The 21,124-nt window shown below is 40.7% G+C and overlaps 1 protein-coding gene across 7 annotated transcripts in view; it reads left to right on the top strand.

Annotated features, from left to right (window-relative positions):
- Positions 1-21,124, top strand: part of UBR4 (ubiquitin protein ligase E3 component n-recognin 4) — a 127,396-nt gene that overhangs the window by 26,635 nt on the left and 79,637 nt on the right. For all 7 annotated transcript variants that reach the window (XM_036914457.2, XM_036914461.2, XM_036914458.2 and 4 more), the window contains exons 18-41: positions 1,284-1,453; positions 2,680-2,962; positions 3,592-3,727; positions 4,701-4,780; positions 5,280-5,408; positions 6,122-6,304; positions 6,452-6,574; positions 6,664-6,893; positions 8,326-8,447; positions 9,435-9,532; positions 10,431-10,588; positions 11,342-11,551; positions 12,420-12,521; positions 12,868-12,968; positions 13,213-13,411; positions 13,785-13,973; positions 14,401-14,464; positions 15,959-16,150; positions 16,689-16,759; positions 16,850-16,997; positions 17,434-17,661; positions 18,323-18,493; positions 19,595-19,777; positions 20,649-20,807. In XM_036914457.2, coding sequence (XP_036770352.2) covers positions 1,284-1,453; positions 2,680-2,962; positions 3,592-3,727; positions 4,701-4,780; positions 5,280-5,408; positions 6,122-6,304; positions 6,452-6,574; positions 6,664-6,893; positions 8,326-8,447; positions 9,435-9,532; positions 10,431-10,588; positions 11,342-11,551; positions 12,420-12,521; positions 12,868-12,968; positions 13,213-13,411; positions 13,785-13,973; positions 14,401-14,464; positions 15,959-16,150; positions 16,689-16,759; positions 16,850-16,997; positions 17,434-17,661; positions 18,323-18,493; positions 19,595-19,777; positions 20,649-20,807 — 3,729 coding nt within the window. The remainder of the gene's footprint in view (positions 1-1,283; positions 1,454-2,679; positions 2,963-3,591; positions 3,728-4,700; positions 4,781-5,279; positions 5,409-6,121; positions 6,305-6,451; positions 6,575-6,663; positions 6,894-8,325; positions 8,448-9,434; positions 9,533-10,430; positions 10,589-11,341; positions 11,552-12,419; positions 12,522-12,867; positions 12,969-13,212; positions 13,412-13,784; positions 13,974-14,400; positions 14,465-15,958; positions 16,151-16,688; positions 16,760-16,849; positions 16,998-17,433; positions 17,662-18,322; positions 18,494-19,594; positions 19,778-20,648; positions 20,808-21,124) is intronic.

Raw genomic sequence — 21,124 nt, 5'->3', positions numbered from 1 at the left:
CACCAAATTCATGATTGGAATTTTTCATGTTTCCTTCTAGTCCCTATCCAGGTAGTTTCATAGTTTTTACAGTTATAGGTAGAACATTGATATATCTCTTGGTTTCTGCATTTTTGCATTTTACTGTTACTTTTTTATGTTAACCTTGGTCTTTATAGTTGCTGCCATTATGGCTACATGCCCATTGATTTAAATGCTTAAATTTGTGCTATAGTTAATAATTTTGATACAGCTCAGGCATATTTATTTTTTTTTATTGTTTCCTTGAGTCAGAAATTGAGAAATAATTTATGGCTGTGTTGAGCATAGTGATTAAGAATTTAAGTTTTAGAGGTAAACCTGTCTTTGACATTTGTGGCTTTGGTCATGTTCTTAAGCCACTCTGAGCTCTATTTCTGCCATTAGTAAAATGGAGCACATACTCACCTAACATTATAGTTGTGAGCATTTAGTGTGACAGTATGTGTACAGTGCTTAGCCTATGGTAACTGCCCCAATACATATGAACTACTTTTGCTATCTGTGTCTTTAAATAGTTATTTCCAAGGAATGGGTCCTCTAGGATGTCTTACAAGAATATAATTGCATTTGGCAGACTTAGAAATTGATCCTATATCCTGAGGTGACTATGATTTGTGTTTTCTGAGGCCAAATGAGAAAGGCTTTTGTCTGGTTTTCCATTGGCATCCTGCTCGGTTGTGTGTGTGTTTGAGAAGGTAAGTTGGAGCTTAGATAACTGAGCTGAAAGTAAAGCTCATTTGAAAGATACTACAACTACAGGCAGAGACAGCCCTGATTAATTCTAATGCCTTGACATCTTATATATAGGCAAAATTTGTCTGCTAGTAAATACAAGTTGTTGGATCTTGTATTACAGTACAGGTTGTTGGACCTCCCCCTTTTGAGTGTTACTTGTAGTATGTACTGGTAATGAAAGAGAACTGTCTGCTATCATAGTTGTTGAAGTTTTCTTTTGAAGGCACAGACTTCATGTTCTACCCTTTTGGGAAATTACCCTGATTGTGCTGTCGCAAAACATTCTCCTTTTTCAGGACCCCATTCCTGATACTGATTAACTTTAGTTGTTAATGGGGCTAGATTACTAATCTTTCCCATTTGCTGACCAAAATGATCTTTCTCCACACTACTTCTAAATCTTAATGTCTGTATCCTCCTTTAAGTATTCTTTCCAGTATTCAGAGTAACATTAGAAAGCATTAGTAACCTTTGGCCTCATTCCCTATCTTTTTCCTAATGGTCTCTTGTATGTCTTTCATGTCCAGAACACACTGTTGCAACAGCTGGGAGTTGCTCCTTTTTCTGAGGGCCCTTGGCCCTTGTACATTCACCCTCAAAGCCTGTCTGTACTTTCACGCCTCTTGCTCATTTGGCAACATAAAGCCAGCGCTCAAGATGACCCCGATGTCCCTGAATGCCTTAAAGTTTGGGACAGGTAAGATAACTCCAAGAGAAGCCCTGTGGGGAAGGTTATTTACTTTGTGCATTTTTTGGACTTCTTTGTAGTTAATCCGTGGCTCTGAGACAGAATTCTGATGGTAGCATTTAGAGGGGCTGGGGGGGAATGCTTCTGGGCGGGGGAGTTGGGAGATGTGCTGTTTGAAAATAGAAGTGCGTAAACTCTGATCTGGGAATAGAGTCTACCTTCAGCACATGGGGGATTTGGTAGCAGTTATGAGATGGGACCTGAATGTTGAACGTAACCAGTTTTACAGTTTTACCCTGATCTGGTTTTTTGAAAGAGAGGAGCAGGGAAGCCAGCTCTGTCTTAGGTTATTTTGCTTCAGCATGAAACCACTTAGAATGACTTTCAGCCTTTTTTGGACAACTTCTAAAGAATTTTTTTACTTGGGGGAAGCTCAGATTAATCATCTAAATCCTTTTTTGATGGACCTATATTTGCCATTTTTGTTTACATGGTTAGGAGTCTTCAAAGTGGTTTGTTTTCTTAAAAGCCTTTGCTTTTCTCTTCTCCATTCTGTGATCAAGAAGCTCTAATGCTGGATTTGAGAAATCATAAGCCCCCTTTAATGCCAAAGATCCACTACATTTTTCCTGGTGGAGTTTTGAAAGAAAGGCCAGCATGTGTGTGGGGGGGCTGTAGTGAGGGAAACCTTATTAAAACACAAATCTCTTCTAATAGCCAGAGGCAGTGGAAACAGTTGGCTGCATAAAAGCTCTTTTTTGCATAAGAGCTCTTCTCTTCCCTGAATAGTATAATTTTTTTTTATGGCTTTTTAGTACATTGAGTTATTTTTTACTCATACCTAATGCATTTAACCTGTAGTGCCAACTCTTAAAACAAGATTAAATTCTAGAATCAAAATATAGGGAAAAGTAATTGAATTGTTTACCTGCCCAGGTTTATTAATTTTTTTTAAAGCCACTTTCTTTCCATTGTCAGAAATGGCAGGGCAGGTGGCAACACTACCATGGCCATGGTTGACATTACTGAAGGATTCTTGGAAATGTTATGACTGAATCTGGCTTTTTTGTAGCCAAGGTTTAGTCTTTATCTTCTCTTGTAGTTTTTCGTCTTCCTTAATTTATTATCTTAATGCCTGGGTTCAAGAAGTTTTAACTCTTCTAGCACTTGACATTGTAAACTCTTGGAGTATGTTCTTTTTCTCACCAGCCATATTCTCCTTTTCTCTGTGGCAGGTTTTTGTCAACAGTGAAGCAGAATGCTCTTCAAGGGGTGGCGCCCAATGAGACGGAAGATTTGAATGTAGAACACTTGCAGCTGCTCCTTCTCATTTTCCACAACTTCACTGAGAAAGGCCGGCGGGCCATACTGACCCATTTTGTGCAGATCATCCAGGAGTTGAGTGCCAACATGGATGTCCAGATGCGCTCTGTGCCGCTCATCCTGGCTCGCCTCCTTTTGATCTTTGATTATCTGCTTCATCAGTACTCCAAAGCCCCTGTGTATCTGTTTGAACAGGTACAGATGAACCCATTCAGTTGGCTTTAGTGCTGTCATTGGAAGTGGTGCTGTTCTTGAGTACCATGAGCCCAGTCAAAATGACCTGCCCATTTTAGGTTTTGAGTGTTCCTTGTGGTTGGCTTATGAATAACCTTAGTAAGACCACTGAGATTTGTGTATGTGCACTCACACTTTAAGCCAAAAGTGATACATGTGTATCACTTGATTTGATGTAGTTGTTAAAATTGGAATACAGGCTGTTTGCAGGTGTCCCTTGAATTACCCTGCCTTACCTGTGTCTAGCACAGTGCCCTGAGCATCGGCCCTTAGTGAGTGTTTGTTAATAGTCGAATGATGGTCGAGCAGTAAATTTTATGAATCAGTAAATTCCTTTGTTGTAGGGATCCAAAAAGAGGATGGGGCCAGTTAAGGATTATTATATTCAAGATTTCTTAAATTGTTTCATTGAGCACTATTCCCTTTATATTCCAGCAAAAAGATGCTTCTCAAAAGAAGTCAAAGAGAAATCTAACATTTTATTTTGGTTTATTTTCTCAGACTTTGATATGCCATTCTGTTATGCTGAGAGTGAGATGGGGAATGGTGATTGTGTATCTTTCTTAATTTGCATATTTGTATTTTAAAAGGTGCAGCATAACCTGCTGAGTCCTCCTTTTGGGTGGTCAAATGGATCTCAGGACAGCAGCAGTCGCCGGGCAACCACCCCACTTTATCATGGCTTCAAAGAAGTAGAAGAAAACTGGTCTAAGCATTTTTCGTCAGGTCAGAAAGAAGGTTGTCAATAGGAAACGGATTCACTGATTCTCATTGGTGGGATAAATTTAGAGTTTGGAGACGAGGATCTCTTTGGTCATTTGGTTTAGTTTATTCCCTGTCAGTGACAAATAACCTAAAGATTTTAAACATTGTCAGAAATAGACTCTCACATCTCCCAAATTTATTTAAAAACAAGCAACTTTGAGGCACAGGAATTAGGAGTCCTTGTGTCTGGCTAGACACACTGTGGTATGTGGATCCCGCCACATAGAATGATTACATTTCACTTTTCTGTAGGAATGTGGCTCTGATCCCTAGGCTACCTTGCCTTTTGGGTCATGGTGGCATACTGCTCTGACAGTAATGGGAGTGCTGGCATGCTCCCAGTGTTCCTCACATAGCAGTTGTCCATTCTTTTGAAGAGGTACCTCTTGTGTTCATTTTTAGTGTGTGTTTGCTCTCATCCTGAGGATTGTTAGGCATTCAGTGTATTTTCTGAAAACTTCCTTCAAGCCTTAATATGAATTTACTATTACTGGGGTCTCTTACTAGTGAGTCCCTTTGATACTGGGGAAACTGCATGTAAGTTTAAAGCAGTCAGTCTAAAGATAAGATTTTGAGGATTAACTTGATGGTAGAGCATCTTCGTTAACTCGTTGAGTAGTGGTTCTTGACTAAGGACAGTGGTGCCTCCCACCCCTAGAGGGGCATTGGCAATATCTGGAGACCTATTTGGTTGTCACAACTTGGGAGGGTGCTACTGGCATTCAGCGGGTAGAAGCCAGGGTGGTGCTGAACCTCCTGTAGTGCCCAGGACAGCCACCCATGCAAAGAATTATCTGGCCCCAAGTGTCAGTAGTGCCAAGGTTGGGAAACCCTGTTCCAAGGTATCTTCTTAGTTTTATACTTGTTAAACTTTATACTTGTTAAAGAGAATTGAGAATGAAACCATCCTTTTAATAAGCACATTGTTTTTCAGATGCAGTTCCACAACCCAGATTCTACTGTGTCCTGTCCCCAGAAGCCTCAGAGGATGACTTAAACCGACTTGATTCTGTGGTACCAGGAATTTTAAAACCCCATTTTACATGTGAAATTAGGTGGTTTTCAACAAATTCAGTCTGTCAGGGGAAAAGGGAATGACTTGCTTCTTGTAATGAGGGAATTTGGTCTGTATTAGGGTCTGAGTTTATTCAAAAAGGGAAATGTTAATTTGAAATTTATTTGCTAGGCTCCACTTTTGCAGGGTAGGAGGCGTCTTTCCTGGTGGTTGACATCTCCACACGTTATTTCTGAAGACTATCTCTTTAGCATTTTTGCATGTAGCTATTGCAATGGACAAAGTAGTTGCCTCATTCTAAAGCCTGTACTTGCGTGATCATAGCCCACAAACTGGGTGAGGTCCCTGAGTGGGACTCTTGTTGCAATGAGAAATTAATAACTATAACATGAACGAGCTGTTTTTTGAATCATGAGGTCAAGTGATAGTGTATGGGTAGTAGGCAAATACATTTCAAAAAATAAGGAAAATTGATCGTCTTGTCTTTCTTGGTATTAGGCATGTGATGTCCTTTTCTCCAAGCTGATCAAGTATGATGGGCTTTACACTGCACTGACATGCCTGCTTGCAGCTGGATCCCAGCTTGATACAGTCAGGAGAAAGGAAAATAAGAACGTAACAGTCCTGGTAAGACCATGGGAGCCGGGGATAATTAGAAAGAGTTTGGGATGTGTTTGGTAACGGGGTGGCAGCTCTGCCAGAAATTTTCTTCTGGGATCTGATGAGTTTATTAAATATCTGTTTGCAAAACTGACTGGAACTTCAGTATTTCTGTGTAGTTTGGATAGACATACTCATTTTAGAGATAATTTAATCATCTTTGCATATCTCTTTTTGTTCATGTTGAGAAAAATATGACTTTGAGAGCTAATAGTCACCTAAGTACTTTATCTCCTGTGACCACTGGCTGAGGGGTGATATCGAAAGCCTCACACATGAGCTTGTCCTGTGGTCCCATGAAAGCTTCCCCACCTCTTGGAGCCATAGGACTAATCGAGAGCATGGAAAGAGTGCTGACGAGGATGACTTGCTCTCTGTCAGTGGCTTGGTAAATTATTGGGGAGTCAGAGTTGTCTTAGAACAGCTTTTTTGGCCTGTGAAATGTGCAGAATATGGAGTAAGTTATTTATAGGTGTGTTTTACTGTTTTCTGCTTTATTATTAGGTATATTCTCCAGAAAGTTCTGGAGAGTAGACTTGAGAGCCAAATTTCATTTGAAAATTGGGACTCCACACAATTTTGCTTTAGAAGTTGTGTTTGGAACAGTTCTTACTATTATGATGTTCTTAAAGGAATAGCAAATGCCACTACCTCTGTGATTGTTCTTTTTGCTTCTTCAGGAGGCCTGTGCCCTTCAATATTACTTCTTGATACTGTGGAGGATCCTAGGAATTTTGCCACCATCAAAGACTTATATGAACCAGCTGGCCATGAACTCTCCAGAGATGAGTGAATGTGACATCCTGCACACCCTGCGGTGGTCTTCCCGCCTCCGGATTAGCTCCTATGTCAACTGGATAAAGGTACTGCAGTGTAACACAGAGCTTGCTGCTAAGGGGGTAGTCAAATCCAATGTGTTATACTCGGAACTTCTTGATTTAAGGCTAATAAATGCTTTATCCTCTGTGTATATTGGTCTCCTGAACACCTTTTTCTTGCTGTCCGAATAGGATCACCTTATCAAGCAGGGAATGAAGGCTGAACATGCAGGTTCTCTCCTAGAATTGGCAGTCACCAAGTGCAGCTCAGTGAAGTATGACGTTGAAATTGTAGAGGAATACTTTGCTCGCCAGGTATGTTAGCTATGGCTCCATAACGATAGAACTTGGCTTCTGACACAGCCTTTTGTTACAACTAATTCATCTCTTGGATATTTTTAAAGATCTCGTCGTTCTGTAGCATCGACTGTACTACCATCTTGCAACTCCATGAAATCCCTAGTCTGCAGTCCATCTACACACTGGATGCTGCTGTCTCCAAGGTCCAGGTCTCTTTGGATGAGCATTTTTCTAAGATGGCTGCTGAGACAGAGCCTCACAAGTCGTCTGAGATCACCAAGAACCTTCTTCCAGCCACGCTGCAGCTCATTGACACCTACGCATCATTCACGAGGTAGGGCAAGCCACTGAGAGATGCTGGGTGCAGGGGGTGGGGTGGGGAGTTCAGACCCTTGGGCTGTTTACTTTCTTTAGGAGCCTTCAGCTTTCTCAAATTGAACTTTTTTGTTCTAAGTACTTTTTACTCTGCAGATCCCCAGTGAGTCCGAATTTTACCTTTTTTCCTTTTTATCAGCTTAGGCTTTTTCTTTCTTTGTTTTTTCTTTTTTCTTGGTATATGATTTCTTCTTTAATATGAAAAGGTACTTGATGATAGAATTTTCAAATAGTTTAGGAAGAGTCAAGAGGAAGTCTAATTTCTATAAATCTATACATATTTTCTAGCCTTTTACTTGTAGGATACAAAGAAAGGTGATGTAATTTCACAGACACTGTCATTTCTGTTATTCACTAAGATGAAGCTCTTTAAATGCCCTTTAAATTTCATGGCATATAATTATAGAATGATTTCTTAATGAGTTAGTGTTTTGAAATCTAGTTCTTTCTGTAATAAACACTGCAGATTGCATGCCCTGTAGACTTGTTTTGTTTGTTTTGCATAGTTTAAATATTTAAAATTTTCAGTGTATATAAATTGGGAGTTTATTTAAAAGTAAAATTCCTGGCTTTTCTTACGTTGGGAGAACTGGCAGAGCTGGCCCCACTTCCCATGTGACAGTAACAAGCGGGAGTTGAGGAGCAGCTGCCCCCTGTAGTCATTCTCCCTGGGCTCCTTTAAGCTCATTTACTTTATCTGGACCCTGTAGTATTTCACTGTTTGGCTCTTGTTCTACCTGGGGCTTTTATGCTGAAAGGGACTTGGATCACTGTAAAACTTAATGAATGTCTCTTAGTGTGAATGCCTTGCCACAGAGAGAGGATTATTGCTTGAGGCAAAATTTTCGAACAAATATGAACAATAAACATGAGTAACAAATATGAGTGTCTGCTGTGTGCCAAGTACTTTTCTAAGTGCTGGTGGTATAACAGTAGCAAAGGTGGTCAAGTCATTGCCCTCTGAGAGCTTATGGGCCCATTAGGCCAGTAGAGTCTAAACTGGGCTCTTAATAGATGTTCTTAGGCAAGTAAATTTCGGAAGAGTCGGGTAAATAAAACTGAAGTTTCAAAAAAGTATGATACTTCTCAGAGCCTTTAGTATATACATTGCCAATCTTCTGAAGATGGGGTAGGGGTGGGGGGAATACAATATTTCCTGTTTCCCAAACTCATTTGTCCTGGAATTGTGTTTTGGGAGCATTTCAGAGGATGGAATATTCTTTGGGAAACAATTATCTGTCGGAATTGGTAGGAAGGGGCAGGAACTATCAACTACATTTAAGAGATTAGAAAACCGAGGTACAGTTTTTCAGTTTGTCCAGAGTGGTTTCTCCTGACCGTGACAGGAGCAGATTCCTTCAGCTTTCACATACCCCTTATTTTTTCTTCAGAGCCTATTTGCTACAGAACTTTAATGAAGAGGGATCCACTGAAAAGCCTTCCCAGGAGAAATTACATGGCTTTGCAGCTGTTTTGGCTATTGGCTCTAGTAGGTGCAAAGCAAACAGTCTGGGTAAGTGAATGTGCTTTTGAGTATTACTCTTAGAACTAGTATGACTACTTCCCTCCCTTTCCATCTGTCCACTGGCGTTTGCCTATTTCTGGAACCTTTCTGTGTGTCAGACATTGACAGGCTTATCTGTTTTGATCTTCACAGTAACCCTGTGATGTAAGTGTTATTATCCCCTTCTACTGATTAGGAAACCAAGGCTTAAGAGAACTAATATGCCCCAAATCCCACATCTTGCAAGTGGTGGAGTTGGGATCCAAGCCAAGATGATTTGTTTCCAACACTAGACTCCTTTTGCCTTAGCACATCTTCCTTCTACTTTTATAGAGCTTAGAAAGATGAGAAAGCTACTGCTTTGTGCTTGGGGAAACCTCTTTCTGCTATTAGCAATCATCGTTTAGAAATTTAGGATGGGAAATTCAAAGGACTTGAGCAGTATTGGGAGTTCAATGTAATTGTTTCCCTTTAAAATGAATAGCTATTTGTATTTTCCTGAATTAGAACCTTTAAATACCCTTTTAACATTTAGGTGTTCTCACTTAAGGAATTTAAATTCAGCTGCTTCATTGAATGCAGTTCTTAATGTGCATTAATGATCCATATCCTTAAAATTTGTCTTAGGGGAAAAGAGAGATCAAAGCAGTACCTAGTCATAGAAAGGGTGGCAGATGTTTAATGGTGATCTTAGCCTGACTGGTGATAACTTGACCTCACTTTGTATCTTGTTTTCAGTTGTCTCCTTTACTTGCAAGATTAGAAAGCCAGTATGATGGGAAATGAAAAGTTTGTAATTGAGATTGTTAGCTGTTAAGCAATTAGCTAGTTCTTTGATGTAGTACTGCCATTGAAATATCCATAGAAACTATGTTAGTAATTATTTTGACAGCCTGGGCTGTGGGGTTTCTTTGTGCATTTGAGCTTGTCTTCTAAAATGCCCTGTGTCATCCTTTGTCTCTTGTGGTGATTCCTTGTCCTTTCTGACCCCTCTAGGTCCAACACTGGTTCAGAATTTACCATCTTCAGTGCAAACTGTGTGTGAATCCTGGAACAACATCAACACCAATGAGTTTCCCAACATTGGATCCTGGGTGAGTGTCTGTTCGAGGAGTAGAAATGCAGAGCATTAGTCATTCTGTGTTCTCTTATTCTTTAGGCTTAAACTAGTGAACAAGAGATGTTGGTATGCTGCAGTAGTATTTACTGTGGCTGAATCAGTAATCAAAGCCTTGAAATGCCCAAATGACACCCATCTGGTCCTTTTGCTAAAAAGTCCATTCCTGTAATAGGACAACCATTTTATTACTATGAGCCTTTGTATCTCTTAAATACTGGGATGTGAAGATGAAGTATATTAAATGTAAAGTGCCTAGCTCGTTATCTGGCACATGAATTCTCAGGAAATGTTAATGATTTCCTTTCCTTTTTTTAGGTTATACATCAGGAAACTGCTCCTTTTGTCATATGTGCTACTCGGATTATCTCTGTTAACAGATTATTCCATTATTACAGTTCTTTGGAAAAGCCAAGTATTAGCAGTCTTGTTATCTCTGCTGTGTAATCATGATACCTCTGTTTACATTATTTGGAGCTATAGTATAAGGATAATTAAGATGTTTGTAATGGAAACCCAGATGCTTTGCAAAATACAGATCCTTCTCAATTATTAAAGATAAAAAATAGTTTTAATGTTAAATAAATATATTCTAATTATTTGAAAACTGATATTGGGTATTTTAACTTTTTACTAACTAATATTTTAACTGTAACTTTTAAAATTTTAACCTTGAACTAACTAAAGTTAACTGCTTCCTTCACTCCACACCACTTTGCCTTCCTAGGATGAGTTATAGTGTATACTGCGTAGAGCCATTGCCTGTAACCTCAGTAGGGTCTTAGTTTTTGTCAGTTTGAATTTCCCCCATGTGGGAATTCTCCCCAAGGGGGATGGACAGACTGCTCAGTTACATCTGTTTTGCTTCCTTTCAGCGCAATGCCTTTGCCAATGACACCATCCCTTCAGAGAGTTACATCAGTGCTGTGCAGGCTGCTCACCTGGGGACTCTGTGTGGCCAAAGTCTGCCCCTGGCTGCTTCCCTGAAGCACACCCTCCTCTCCCTGGTCAGGTTGACTGGAGATCTTATTGTGTGAGTGCCTTCTGTAATTCCTAAGTGTGCTGCACACCTGTGTGCTGCTATGGCTAAAGGAAGACAATGGGGGTTTGGATAACTATTTGGTAATGCTTTTCTTGCCTGCTTCTATAGCAAAGAGAGTCTGTTGTTTTACAATGGAGAATGAGTGTTTACCTAGAATGGTGTTTAACTTAGAGCTCCAGAGCAGCAGAGTACCTCCTTCCTTCTTTGAGAAAAGGCATGCAGGCTTTAAGTCATATTTTAAGGTAATAGTGATGTATTTCAAATCATGCTTTCCAGGATCATTGCAGGAGTTAAACTGTGACATTGTGGGGATGAGGGCAGGCTGGTGGAGGAACTTTTCCTTAAACATAGGTCATGGGTAAACTCCTATATTGACTTGCCTTAAAAGTGGTTCAGAATCCTGGCGATTCTAGAAAAGTTGTCTGGGAGGGGTTATTAGCTTAGGTTTCAGTTAATTTTATTAATATTATAAAATACATCTTACTAATTTAACATTTTAACAAATGGATTTTTCATATGGAAATGATTTTGCCTATGAAAAAATAATAAAAAAAGAATATGAAACTGACAGTGTAAAAAATAATTGCCTATGTATGATCACACCTATGTAAAAAATAATTGCCAAGGGAAAAAAGACTGGAATAAAAGCCCTTCTCCTCAATAAATAGTGAGTTGCCCTGTCCTCCCCATGCAGCTTTTTGGAGGAGTATATTCACTAATTTGCTTCCATTTTCTTTGTTGAAGTTGGTCTGATGAGATGAACCCGCCACAGGTAATTCGAACCCTGCTCCCCCTACTTTTGGAGTCAAGCACTGAGAGTGTCGCTGAGATCAGTAGCAACTCCCTGGAGCGCATCCTGGGCCCTGCAGAGTCTGATGAGTTCTTGGCTCGCGTTTATGAGAAGCTGATTACTGGTTGTTATAACATTCTGGCCAATCATGCAGATCCCAACAGGTGAGCCTGATTGAGGAGAACATTCAGATTCCTGTGACCTACTGCTACTACTATGAAATGTACTTACACTGGCTTCTTTATGTCATTAATTAATAACTTACTGTTATATTTTTTAATAGAAAGTTCTGTACTTACGTGCATTTCATGTTCTTGTGGACATGCATGGAAATTTACTTGGAATCCTCTTTTGTGATTAATTCCTGGGAATTTAAAAAAAATGTCGGGTTTAGAAAGTAAATAATTTAACAGGTGGCTATGAAGTGCTATACTAGATGGGAAGTGTACAAAAGAGTTTGATAACATTGCTAATATTTCTGTAATCCTGCTTCTGAGATGGGTGGCCTGTTGAATTAGGCAGTCTCATAGCATTGCTTGACCTTGATAATTTAGGTCTTGATGCAGGTGAGCCATAAAAGAACGGCTGAGTAAGTTGCAGTTTTACCTATTGAGAGCTGTACAAATAAAGGTCCAACTATTGTGGTGTCTTGTTTTTGTTATTGGGGAGTCCAGGTTTTCATCAAAGGCCCCTTTTTTCTTTTCCTCCTTCCACACCCTCCTCCAGTCCCTCCTTCCTTTCCTCTCTTCCTTCCTTCCTTCTAGTTTGAAATAACAGCAGTGATCCTATGGACTCTGCCATTGATTACCTCAGTTATCTCAGATTTTAGGATTTTTTTTATTACAGTTCATGAACAGTTCATGAAACATTTATTGAGCACCTTCTGTGTGTCAGGCTTTATGCTGAGCTTGGAGAGAACAGCATTGAATATTGCCCTCAAGGTTTAGTCATAAACAAACTGGATTTTTGAAAGCCAGTATTAGGACATTGAAACCTTATTTCTGGTGGTTAATTTTTCTTTTTGATCTTTAGTGGACTGGATGAATCCATCTTGGAGGAATGTCTCCAATATTTAGAAAAGCAGCTGGAAAGCGGCCAGGCTCGTAAAGCTATGGAGGAATTTTTCTCTGACAGGTGAGCTGTATTTTGTTATATTCAGTGAACATTTTTGGAATGCCCCCTGAAAGCAAGGAGCTATACATGTATATTGACTTAGATATTCTTTCTCCAAGGGAATACGTAAGGCTGGCTTTGGTGTTTGTACCCCTTGGGGAGGACTTGGGTTAATTGCTGACCCCTTAAGGTTATTGATGAGGGGATTGATTTCATGAACACCTAGTATTTTAGGTGTTCTAGGTGTTTGTTAACTCACAAATGACTGATTCCCTAGAGGAGATAAGGTTGTGAAGAAATAGAAATAGCTGCCTTTTGTGTGAAGCTTAATGTGATTCTTCCATTTCTCCCCCCTCCTTCCTCCCAGTGGAGAACTCGTACAGATCATGATGGCAACAGCCAATGAGAACCTTTCTGCTAAATTCTGTAACCGAGTTTTGAAATTCTTCACCAAACTCTTCCAGCTGAGTGAGTGACAGCTTTTAGTAATCTTCTTATGGGAACTTTGATGTCTGGCTAATACTGTGCATATCTTCTGCCTGAGTATAACTACAGTATTAAAATTCTAACAAGTGGAGCGAATCCCTCAGAGAAAGTCTGGAAGGAAGTTGAAACTTGCCAAAGCCTATGCCCCTTTTCTGGCTCAGTTTGCACCTTCCTGCTTTTCCCCTGGCCCTCCTCCACTGACCTCAGCCTCTTGGTCTGTCCCTAGCTGAGAAGAGCCCTAACCCGAGCCTTCTGCATCTGTGTGGCTCCCTGGCACAGCTGGCTTGTGTGGAACCTGTGCGTCTCCAGGCCTGGCTCACCCGCATGACTACATCACCTCCCAAAGATTCTGATCAGCTGGATATGATTCAGGAGAACCGGCAGCTCTTGCAGTTATTGACCACATACATTGTTCGGGAAAACAGGTAGAACAGCTACATGGTGATCTGTGTCCCCAAGAACCCCAGGAATATGTTGAGAGCATTGGCAACTCTTTCCTTCAAGCACTGGTTGGCGTTATTTTCAACGATTCTGTAAGCTCCTTTCCCTAGATTCAAGGGATCTAGTTGAGCTGCCTGATTTTTCCCTTGAAAAATCTTATGCAATGATTTGGCCTGTCAGTTGTAACGTGGGTGAATGTTTTGTGCTGTAGTAGCCCAAATCCAAAACTCGGCATAGTATATATAGTTATGTATTTAATGTTTAATTTTATAAACTTAAGTACTCTTAGAAATTTAGAAGTACACAGAGTCAGCTTCCTGTTGATTAATTATTAATTTGCTATTTCTTTTCTACCAGCCAAGTTGGGGAAGGTGTGTGTGCTGTGCTTCTGGGCACCCTGATCCCTATGGCAACAGAGATGCTGGCCAACGGTGATGGGACTGGTTTCCCTGAACTCATGGTTGTGATGGCCACCCTGGCCAGTGCAGGTCAAGGTGCTGGTCATCTTCAGCTTCACAATGCTGCTGTGGACTGGCTGAGTAGATGGTAAGATGATGAAATTGGAGGAACCCATCTTACACTGATGAAGCACCCTTTGCTCGTCGAGGAAAGGGTAATAATTAACTGCAGGCTATTTTCTTAGTAGTGCAGAGTGAATATAAAAGAAATAATCTGTACCATTTTACCAGAGATTGAGGGAGTAGCTTAAAACTGTTCACTTTAGATATAATCTCATTTTCTTAGTAGGGTTTACTGTTCATTATTCCTAGGAGAAGCCTTATGGAAAGTGAACCAGATGTTAGTGTTAAGACCAGAGCACCCCAAGCCTCTGATTATCTACATAGTTTTCTAAGGATGCCTTTGCTTCACAGTGTTCAGAGATTGATGCAAGATTCATGAAAGTGCTTCCTTTCTTTGGTTCCTTAGATGATTTTGTGTCCTCCCCCTGCCCCCTTTTTTTTCTTTGGGACAGTAAGAAATACCTGTCACAGAAGAATGTGGTCGAAAAACTGAATGCCAATGTCATGCATGGAAAGGTAAGAAAAGGGCGGAGTGACAGCAGTGAGGGAGTGATGGGTCTTACCTTTGTGTTCAGGTGGAAGTCTCCCCTTCCCCCTGGCCTCTGTCCCTGGCCAGCTTTTGGAAGATAAGGCCTATAGCTTAAGAGACCTAGAAGTGTGTAATTACTAACTGCATGCCTTCAGGCCTCTTCAGAGTGGTAAGAAGTCATAGGAGAGAAATACTCTGGTAAACACACATCCACCGAATCCCCTTCTTAAAATGTAGTGAGTTCTGCTGTTTTTAGATATGGGTATGCTATAGGAAACTGTCCCCTGTCTCCTGCATTGGAACTGTGCTTTGAGTTGGTGTTATGTGGGGTTACAGACTACCTCCTCAGCACCAGTCCAGATGCTAGATTTGTTTACTTTGCCTGATGGTTCAAATCACTTTGCTGAGAAAAAGGGTTTGAAACTGACTAAAGTCTTGCATTCAGGCATTTTCCCCCTTAACCAGCTCATGACTCTGATATAGGTGTCTTAAGAGCAGGTTAACTGACCCCTGAGACCAGCCATAGCACCATTCATTTCTCTTCCTTCTTTTTTATCACTATCCTTTTAGCACTGAACTCTTATAGTACAGGGTGAAGGAACTTAGAAATCTGAGGCTTTGATGCCAGACCATTGAGTTTTTTAGGCAAACACTACCTACCTGGAGTGTTTTGCTGGGAAAGTTTTCACTTGATCCCTGAAGCTATTCCTCCCCTATTGCATTAACTTAAAACCTAGTAATTTAATGTTTTTCGCAAATGGTTAAAAAAATGCAAATGGTAGAAAAAATGCCTTAGAGAGCCTATTCGTATTTTTAATCAAGACTTTTTTAAAACTGAGTTATGATTTTGACATATTTGTTTCAGGTGTATAGTGTAATGATTTGATATTTGTGTATATCGGGAAATCATTACTACAATAAGTAGTTAATAGCCATCACCATACATAGTAACAAGTTTTTTTTCGTAAGATGAGGACTATTAAGATTACTCTCTTAGCAACTTTAAAATAGGCAAGACAGTATTATTAATTATGGTCACTGCTGTACATTATAGCACTAGGACTTACTTATTTTATAACTGGAAGTTTGTTCCTTTTGTGACCCTCTTCACTGATTTCACCACCTCCAATTCAACCACCAATTTGTTCTCTGTAGCAATTTTAGTCTTCTCTTGAATGATTTTGTCTCCATTTTTACTCTGTTTTCCTGACTTCAATTTTACTTCTTTTTATATGTTTTTACAAATAGTTACTTTTGTGTTTAAGAATGAGTGAATCACAGTAAATCAGCAGTTTATTGACCAGCTATATGAGGTCCTAGTGCAAAGAGCTGAGGAAATAGATAATAAAAACATGTTTTTCTTCTCTGCTTTTTATCATTCCTCTCATCTTGATCTTATTGGGAAAAGCTTGAGAAAACATGATTCACATAATAAATATGGAGAACTGAAGTTTCTATGGTGTGGTGATCTTCTCTTGCAGCATGTGATAGTCCTGGAGTGCACATGCCATATTATGTCTTACTTGGCTGATGTCACCAATGCCCTAAGCCAGAGTAATGGTCAAGGCCCAAGTCACCTCTCGGTGGATGGGGAAGAGCGAGCCATTGAGGTGGACTCAGACTGGGTGGAGGAGTTGGCAGTGGAAGAGGAAGACTCCCAGGCTGAGGATTCAGTAAGTACCAAGTAACTGAGGGACTGTGCAAGATAATGGCTGACTGGCACAGGCAGAGCTCATGCTAATGTACCCTTGGCCCACTTTTCTCACTCCTGTGAGCTTCAAAACTCTCCCAGTCCTTCTTGCTTTCTCCCAGCTTGCATGATCAATGCCAGACTGATTTTCTGGGCCTTCAGAGCAGACTGAAGAGATCTGATCTCAGGGGGAAAGGATTATTTAATGAACACATGCTTTCTTCCATCCAGCGTCACTGGCTCTGCAGTTGCTCAGTTTTTGCATCCCAAATGGAGTTGCAGGGATGAGTTCTTCGAGAACTCCCTTGTACAGAAAACAAGATTTATGTTTTTCTTAACCACAAAACCTTAAGGTCTCACCTGAAATTGCAGCACATTTAGAGCCTGCAGGCTGTTTCCAGCTCGAGCAGGTTTCTACTAGTCATTTATGAGTCTACTGTTTACTCTCTATGAGGTATGTTTTTGTGGATACCTATATGGAAGGACATATTTCTGATTAAAAATATTCATTATTTTTGAAGGATGAAGATTCTCTTTGTAATAAACTCTGTACTTTTACCATCACTCAGAAAGAATTCATGAACCAGCATTGGTAAGAGTAGCGCTTCCTTTTCGGAGAGGGTTCACTGGGTCTTAATGATCGGCACTCCTGGGCTCATCTGCTGAGTCTTGCTCTTCACAGGTACCACTGTCACACCTGCAAAATGGTCGATGGGGTGGGTGTATGCACGGTATGTGCCAAGGTGTGCCACAAAGACCACGAGATTTCCTATGCCAAGTATGGATCCTTTTTCTGTGACTGTGGTGCCAAGGAAGATGGCAGCTGTTTGGTGAGAGCCTGGAATATTCACTGGACTATAAAGGGTGACTTGGGAATGCTTAAGTGACATGGGAATGCTTATGTCAAAGGGAGAAATGCCCACATCCTTTCATGGTAGCCTGCATCTAGGAGTAAGTTCTGGTTCTATTGCTGATCATGGCCTAAGCACTTCACTTACAGTATTACAACTAGAGGATCCTTAGAGATCTTGTAGTTCTTTCTAAGACCTCCCCACAATTTCAGATGTTACAGTTAAAACCTTTTGGTGTGCATAGGGTACAGATTAGAAATTAGATAAATATCATGAAGATCAGAATTTAGGCTTTTGGATATCATAAAAATGGTTAGGCAATTTCTCCTTTGGGTCAGATATTCCTCCAAGATCTTAGGCAGTATTTCATCTGTGCTTGTAAGAGTTCAGGGCCTCAGACATTTTCCATCCCTAGGCGCTGGTGAAGCGAACTCCTAGCAGTGGCCTGGGCTCCTCCATGAAGGAGTCAGCGTTTCAGAGTGAACCCAGAGTTTCAGAGAGTCTGGTGCGCCACACCAGTGCCTCCCCAGCAGACAAAGCCAAGGTTACCATCAGTGATGGAAAGGCGGCTGATGAGGAGAAGCCCAAGAAGAGCAGCCTGTGCCGCACAGTAGAGGGCTGCCGGGAGGAGCTGCAGAACCAGGTGGGGCTCTGGCGGCGCCTGGTTCAGTGGGCACAGGGCAGAGCTTGGCAGGTTGGTTCTCGAACAAGCATCGTACAAGGCTCTCCTTGCAGATCCACTCCTGGGGACTTGGGGTTGTTTTCTTGACTCTGTAACTCATTTTCACAATGGGAATATGAACTGTATGTGTTGTCAGTCACTACCTCGTGGGGAAGGGTTTATGACTAAGGAGTATTATGGGGGTTTGTGGGAGGGTAAATTTTAGTTATGTAATACTCCAGAGCACCCCTTGGCCAGGTTCCTTATCTGAACCACAGAAAATAGAAAATGATTTGAGTGATTATTTTCTCAGTTTTCCTAATGATGGTAAATAACTAGAATGTTCTAGCTGCATAGGAGAGAAATTAACTTACTGTACCTGATGGATACATTTGAGCATATGGTTATCTGTGGGACTCCTGGTTTAGAAAGATTGCTTGAGAGTTAGTAGCACAATAACCTGTTGACTGAGGTCAAATCAAATGTTATGGAGGGAATGAGATGATGGCTAGAATATCAAATTGGAAGTGGGGAAACTAGATTCTGGATTCTACAGGAAGTTATTTACTGGCAAGACTATGATGATGAGTATGACCCATTCTTTCTCTTCTTTTTTTCACTTGTGTGTTTGGATTTTTCTCAGGCCAATTTCTCCTTCGCTCCTCTTGTGTTAGACATGCTCAGTTTCCTCATGGATGCCATTCAGACCAACTTTCAGCAGGCTTCAGCTGTGGGGAGTAGCAGCCGGGCTCAGCAAGCCCTTCGTGAGCTGCATACAGTGGACAAGGTGGTTGAGATGACAGACCAGCTGATGGTGAGCATGTCAGGGTCATGATGTTAGGCAAGTGTAGGAACTAGCAGATTTACCTAGATGCCAAAGTGCCAGGTGCTCTGAGGAATATCCTTAGAACTGTCATGCCCTGGCTCTTCAGAACTTAGAACCTATGGTATCATGACACCAAGTGTGAAAATCAGCCTGTGAGGTGTGTCTTCAAAAGGAGGGAATCCAGCCATTTGGGCCATACCAGTGAATAAACCTCCTTTTCAGTTTATAAAAATATATGAACCCCTAGGATGTGAGGAACAAACTTTGGGGGCAATTATAATAGTAATTTTTCTGTAAGGAAACCTCATTACTTTGTCTTCTCCTTTGAGGTCCATCTGACTTGCAGAAATAGTGTTTTTCCTCTTTTGCCTATATAATATATAGCCTTGTAGGCAACTTTCCTTTAGTTCTTCATAGGACATGGCTTATAAGTTATAAATCATTATCCACTTTAAAATCTGCCCAGCACTAATTTTAGGACTTCTGGTGTGATCTTCCTGGCTTCTAGCAGTCGTGTAATATAGTGGAAAGTGTTGGTGCTTCTGAAAGGGAAGTATAAAAATGAATGAGATACATGAACAGGTTTTACAAGGTGACTGTTTTTAAGGGTAAAATATTCACTGGGAAACACACATACATATGCACGTATATTCTTGTATTTCATTAAAAATCAGTTATAGTTTTAGAGTTCGTTGTTTTTAGACTTTTAGATATCAAACGTGAAGCTGAAAAATACTGTGGTGGTGGTTAGTGATCCACAGAATTGCTGGCTTTTAATTTTGCTGGGTTAGATGAATTAAAAAAAACCTGCCATTTGTTATCAAGATCATTTAATTCTTAAAAGGGCATTTTGACATTTTTTAAAAGCCAATATTTTGTGTTAATTAAATTTAGCTTCATGAAACATTGTCTACATTGTTTTTACTGTACTAACAGTAACTTTGACAAATTTACCTGTCTGTAGATTAGAGATTGAAATCCATTGCTTCTGACTGATCTATAGCATCTCAGTCACATGAATAGTATATGAATCCACTTGGTCTTTTTTGCTTTACTACTGCCTACTCTCTCTGCTTCCCTTTCTGCCAGGTTCCCACCTTAGGCTCCCAGGAAGGTGCCTTTGAGAACGTTCGGATGAATTACAGTGGAGACCAGGGCCAGACTATCCGACAGTTAATCAGTGCCCATGTGCTCAGGCGGGTGGCCATGTGTGTGCTTTCCTCCCCACATGGGCGCCGCCAGCATTTAGCTGTCAGCCACGAGAAAGGCAAGGTGAGTCTGTCACTTGCTTCCTACTTATTTTAGGTCAAATTTATCTTAAGTGTTAAGCAAAACAGATAGGTGACTGTGTTCAGATTAGCCCACTGGGAACAAGTCTGTTGGGTTCCAAGAATGCTTTAGGGACCGAGCTCGATGAGCTTTTCTATTCCACGGGTTACATGATTAGGCTTAGAACCAGCATGGTTAGAACAAAGACTGTTTCTAATTAATTCCCACTCAAAACATACCTTCAGCCCCGAAGGAAGGTGATGACTAGCAATTAGCCTAGGACAGTGTGACCCCTAGTGTTCGCTTGGTTTGGTCACTGGAGGGCACAAGCCAAGAGAGAAAAGTCTGCCCTGAAAGACTCAGTGCTCCTTATTTAGTTCCTTCATGGCCTCCCAGCCCTCTGAGAACCCAGGGAAGCTTCTGTCGTTTTGTAGAACCAGTAGAAGTTGGAAGGGTGGAGGGTATCCTAACACGGTTTTCTGTATTCTGACTTATCACCAGTAATGCTGTTGAAATCTCAAGTGGAAAACAAACCAATTATATGAATTACCCTTAAAACAGCTCTAAAATGCTTTCAGAAACATTTCCACAGAAGAGTAGGAAGGACATAGGAATTGTTTAATTATTTTTATGAACTGATTATATGAAGGGAAGTTGGTTTCATTATTCATCTCTTTTGTCACCACTGGAAGGAGGAGATAGAAAGCATTCCATTATCTCTCAGCCAGCATAGAGGCTGGTAGTGGTCTAGGATTTTCTAAGAGCCTTATCACAAAAAAAGCAGTGAGCCAGTATCCCTAATGAAAGAGCTTTTGTTACTGCTGTGTGTCTCAGACAGCTGGGGTTAAGAGTGTTCGTTATTGTACCTTTACAGATCACTGTTCTACAGCTCTCTGCACTCTTGAAGCAAGCAGATTCCAGCAAAAGGAAGTTGACTCTGACCCGCCTGGCCTCTGCCCCAGTCCCCTTCACTGTGTTGAGCCTCACTGGGAACCCTTGCAAGGAGGACTACCTAGCGGTGTGTGGGCTGAAGGTGATTATCCTGATTCCAGGATTATTACAATGAGTTCCTTAAACAATGGATCCAAGTCCAAGTCACCTTCTCTCCCCTGTTTGCAGCCTCACTTTCTCTTACTCAAAGCCACTGGAATGCAAGAGAACTCTTTCTTTGAATTTCTTACAGATCTTGCAGATTTCTGTTGTATTAGAAATAATTTTTGTGTGTTTTTGAAACCTGAATATGTGACTAGAGAGTCTGAATGCTCTCTGAAGGCAGGAAATATTTGAGAGGAACTGTGAAGTGAGTTAGCCTACTTTCCAAATCATCTTTTAACACTGCTCTTCTTTAAA

The sequence above is a fragment of the Manis pentadactyla genome, chromosome 4 (assembly GCF_030020395.1).
Source record: "Manis pentadactyla isolate mManPen7 chromosome 4, mManPen7.hap1, whole genome shotgun sequence".
Taxonomy (NCBI): Eukaryota; Metazoa; Chordata; class Mammalia; order Pholidota; family Manidae; genus Manis; species Manis pentadactyla.
The sequence above is the reverse complement of the archived record's forward strand: the minus strand, read 5'-3'. Positions and strand labels throughout refer to the sequence as shown.